The following is a 2,689-nucleotide window of genomic DNA, read 5'->3' as shown; positions in this document are numbered from 1 at the left end:
ATGATCAGGGCCCTACATTGTTATAAAAGTATACCCCTATGGAGCTGTTGAGATAGGCAATGAGACCTCAGGGACTTTCAAAGTTAATGGGCAGAGATTAAAACACTATATTGTTGGAGAACCCACGCAAAAGTTTGTAGAGGTTTCATGGCTTGGTTCTCCAGTCAGGGATACTTAGGAGAATTGGAGTGGAAGGTCAAGCTTAAGACCTTAAACAAGCGCTTCTTGGGAGGCAACCCAAGCGTATCCTTTTATAGTTAATTAATTTCCATTTAATTTCATTTCAGTTTTCAACCCCATTAATCTCAAAAGTGACATTTGTTTATCTTTTGTAGGTCATTCATGAAGATGGGGCAAGTTTACACTTGTGGCAAAAACAAAGAATTGAAGGGAAGCAAGTATAAGCAAAATTCTGCACTTTATGCAGTGCCTGTGAACAGTAACACCTTTAAACTTGTGCTAAATTGCTGATATTGCAATCTACTTGATCGCACATGTTTGATTTTGTGTTTTGTGTAAATTCTGTGAAATGTAACTTGAATGAGGATCAATTTTGATATTTAGGACTGATGAGAGCTTTATTGAAGTGCAAAAATAATGTTTGTTAAGTTTCACCTTTTAGTGTATATATAATTTTGTAGTCTGATAGGAATTTGCATGCTTTTGTTTGGAATTCTTTGCTAATTTTTGGTCTAGATTTTGGTTACTGTATACGCTACTGTTCATGCTATTAAAAAGGTCAATTTCTACATCTTTTCTGCAATTCTTGATTGATTGGAACTTGTCCAAAATGCTGCTGAAAATGTTCTTTTGGTATAAGTAAAGAAAGGAGACCATTTCATTAAATGTGTACAAAGGTAGTCGAAATTGATGCCTAAATTGAAAAAAAAAATGCTTGCATGAGGTAAATGAAAATATATGGTGTTTGATGAGTTCTAAGAGATTATGAACTTAAATCCCTCAATTTTATGGTGTTTGTGTGTATTTGGTAATTGCTGAGGGTCACAATAGCATTCCATAGCTCTTGGACTGATTTTGGTAAGCAAAACCACAATTTTTCCCAAAACCTGCCGAAACTTGCTGATGACATTGCTTGTCAAGTAGAGTCTTAAGCAAATTCTGCTAAAACTTATGCCTAACCCTAAGCATGGCCCAGAATACCAAATGTTTACCCCACATTTTAAAAGGCCCAGCACTTCCGCCAATTTTCCAAAAGCTTCGCCCACACTCCCGACAAACCTCATCGACTCCTTTCTCACGCCATTTCTTCCGGCAATTTTTACAGGAAGCCGAAAGGTTTCTTCCTTTTCATTAAAATGGTAAGAACTAAAATGTGGTCTACCCACAAACCCAAACTCAGTGGACTTCGACATTCTGTCAAATAAAAAATGGGTATTCCATCCTCATTACCCACAAACCCTAACCCCAGCCCTAGTCCGCCGCTCCCTCAGTCACCGCCACCACAAACGCCGCCATTACCTCAATCGCCACCACCTCAGTCACCGCCACCATCCCCAAGCCAAATACCACCTTTCATTCCGCCGACTCCCCTCTCGCCGCAATCCGAGCCACAAAATGAAACACAAATTCCCGACACCCATTCCCCAGAACCAGCGCCTGAACCTATGCCCACTCAAACGAAAACCCAAGGCAAAACAAAAAAAAGGCTGCAAGTAAACTTAAAAAAACCCCTGTCGGAAAACGGAAACGAGTACCCTCTGTTCCTTTCGACCTGAATTCTCCACCTTAGCCGTCCTCTGAACCAGTTAGCAAAAGGACCAGGTCTTCCTCACAAACTTCAGCACCAGTGACCCAAACACCAGTATCTCAGTCTTCCTTGCAAACTCCAGCACCTGCGTCATCTGCAGATACTATAGAGGAGGTAATTTCTCCATTACCTTGGGCTTTTAGGGATATGGATATGAAAAAGGCCTATGAGAAATTAGTTTCTAAAACTATTTTGGCAAACAAGTATATGGATGAGCAGATTTTGAAAGAATTAGGCATTTATGACTCTGTATTTGCCTATTTGAATGCTGTTAGCTGGACTGACTTTGCTAAAATTAGGGAACCAGTGTACAAGGATCTAACCCTCGAATTTTTGAGTTCCCTAAGGTTGAGTTTCAAACCAACAGTGCCTGAACATAAAGATATGATATATTTTCGATGTGCTGGAATTGATAGGGAATTAGACATGGCTGCTATGAATGCAATTTTTGGTTTTCAGGATTCAGGATATAAACATTGAGTGGCAGCAAACTGTTTATGACCCTGTTCAATTCTGGAAGGATATTGCACCTTTTGGGGGTTATTATACACAGAGGACTGCAAAAGGCTCTAGGATAGTTGACCATGTATTGAAATACCTCCACAGGTTCATTACTTACCTTTGTTTTAGGAAGGGGACACGATATGATTGTGGGTCTTTGGGGATTTGTTTCTCTTGTGGTGCATGAAGGAGAGAAAACAAGTAAGCACAGCCCATTTCATAGCTACTCATTGGCACCAAATTGTCACAAAGCATACTAAAGGTAGTATTGTTTTTGGGGGGTATATAACTGCTATAGCAAACTCATTTAGCTTTGATGCTAGTCTATATAAATTGCTGCCAGTTTCTGGGGAATCATATATAGACAGCGCAATGTTGCTGCATATGGATGTTTGTGAGAAAGTAGGCCATACCTATACT

The 2,689-nt window shown here is 39.7% G+C and overlaps 1 protein-coding gene across 1 annotated transcript; it reads left to right on the top strand.

Moving 5' to 3' along the window:
- Positions 1 to 1,388: 1,388 nt before the first annotated feature.
- On the top strand, positions 1,389 to 2,456 carry LOC131169363 (proline-rich receptor-like protein kinase PERK9). The gene is made up of 3 exons (XM_058128584.1): positions 1,389 to 1,711; positions 2,044 to 2,115; positions 2,228 to 2,456. The coding sequence occupies exons 1-3, from the start codon at positions 1,389 to 1,391 to the stop codon at positions 2,454 to 2,456; spliced, it is 624 nt and encodes a 207-aa protein (XP_057984567.1).
- The last annotated feature ends 233 nt before the right edge of the window (positions 2,457 to 2,689 follow it).

Source organism: Hevea brasiliensis, chromosome 10 (genome assembly GCF_030052815.1).
Source record: "Hevea brasiliensis isolate MT/VB/25A 57/8 chromosome 10, ASM3005281v1, whole genome shotgun sequence".
In the NCBI taxonomy this organism is placed as follows: domain Eukaryota; kingdom Viridiplantae; phylum Streptophyta; class Magnoliopsida; order Malpighiales; family Euphorbiaceae; genus Hevea; species Hevea brasiliensis.
This window is presented reverse-complemented; position numbering and strand designations above follow the sequence as displayed.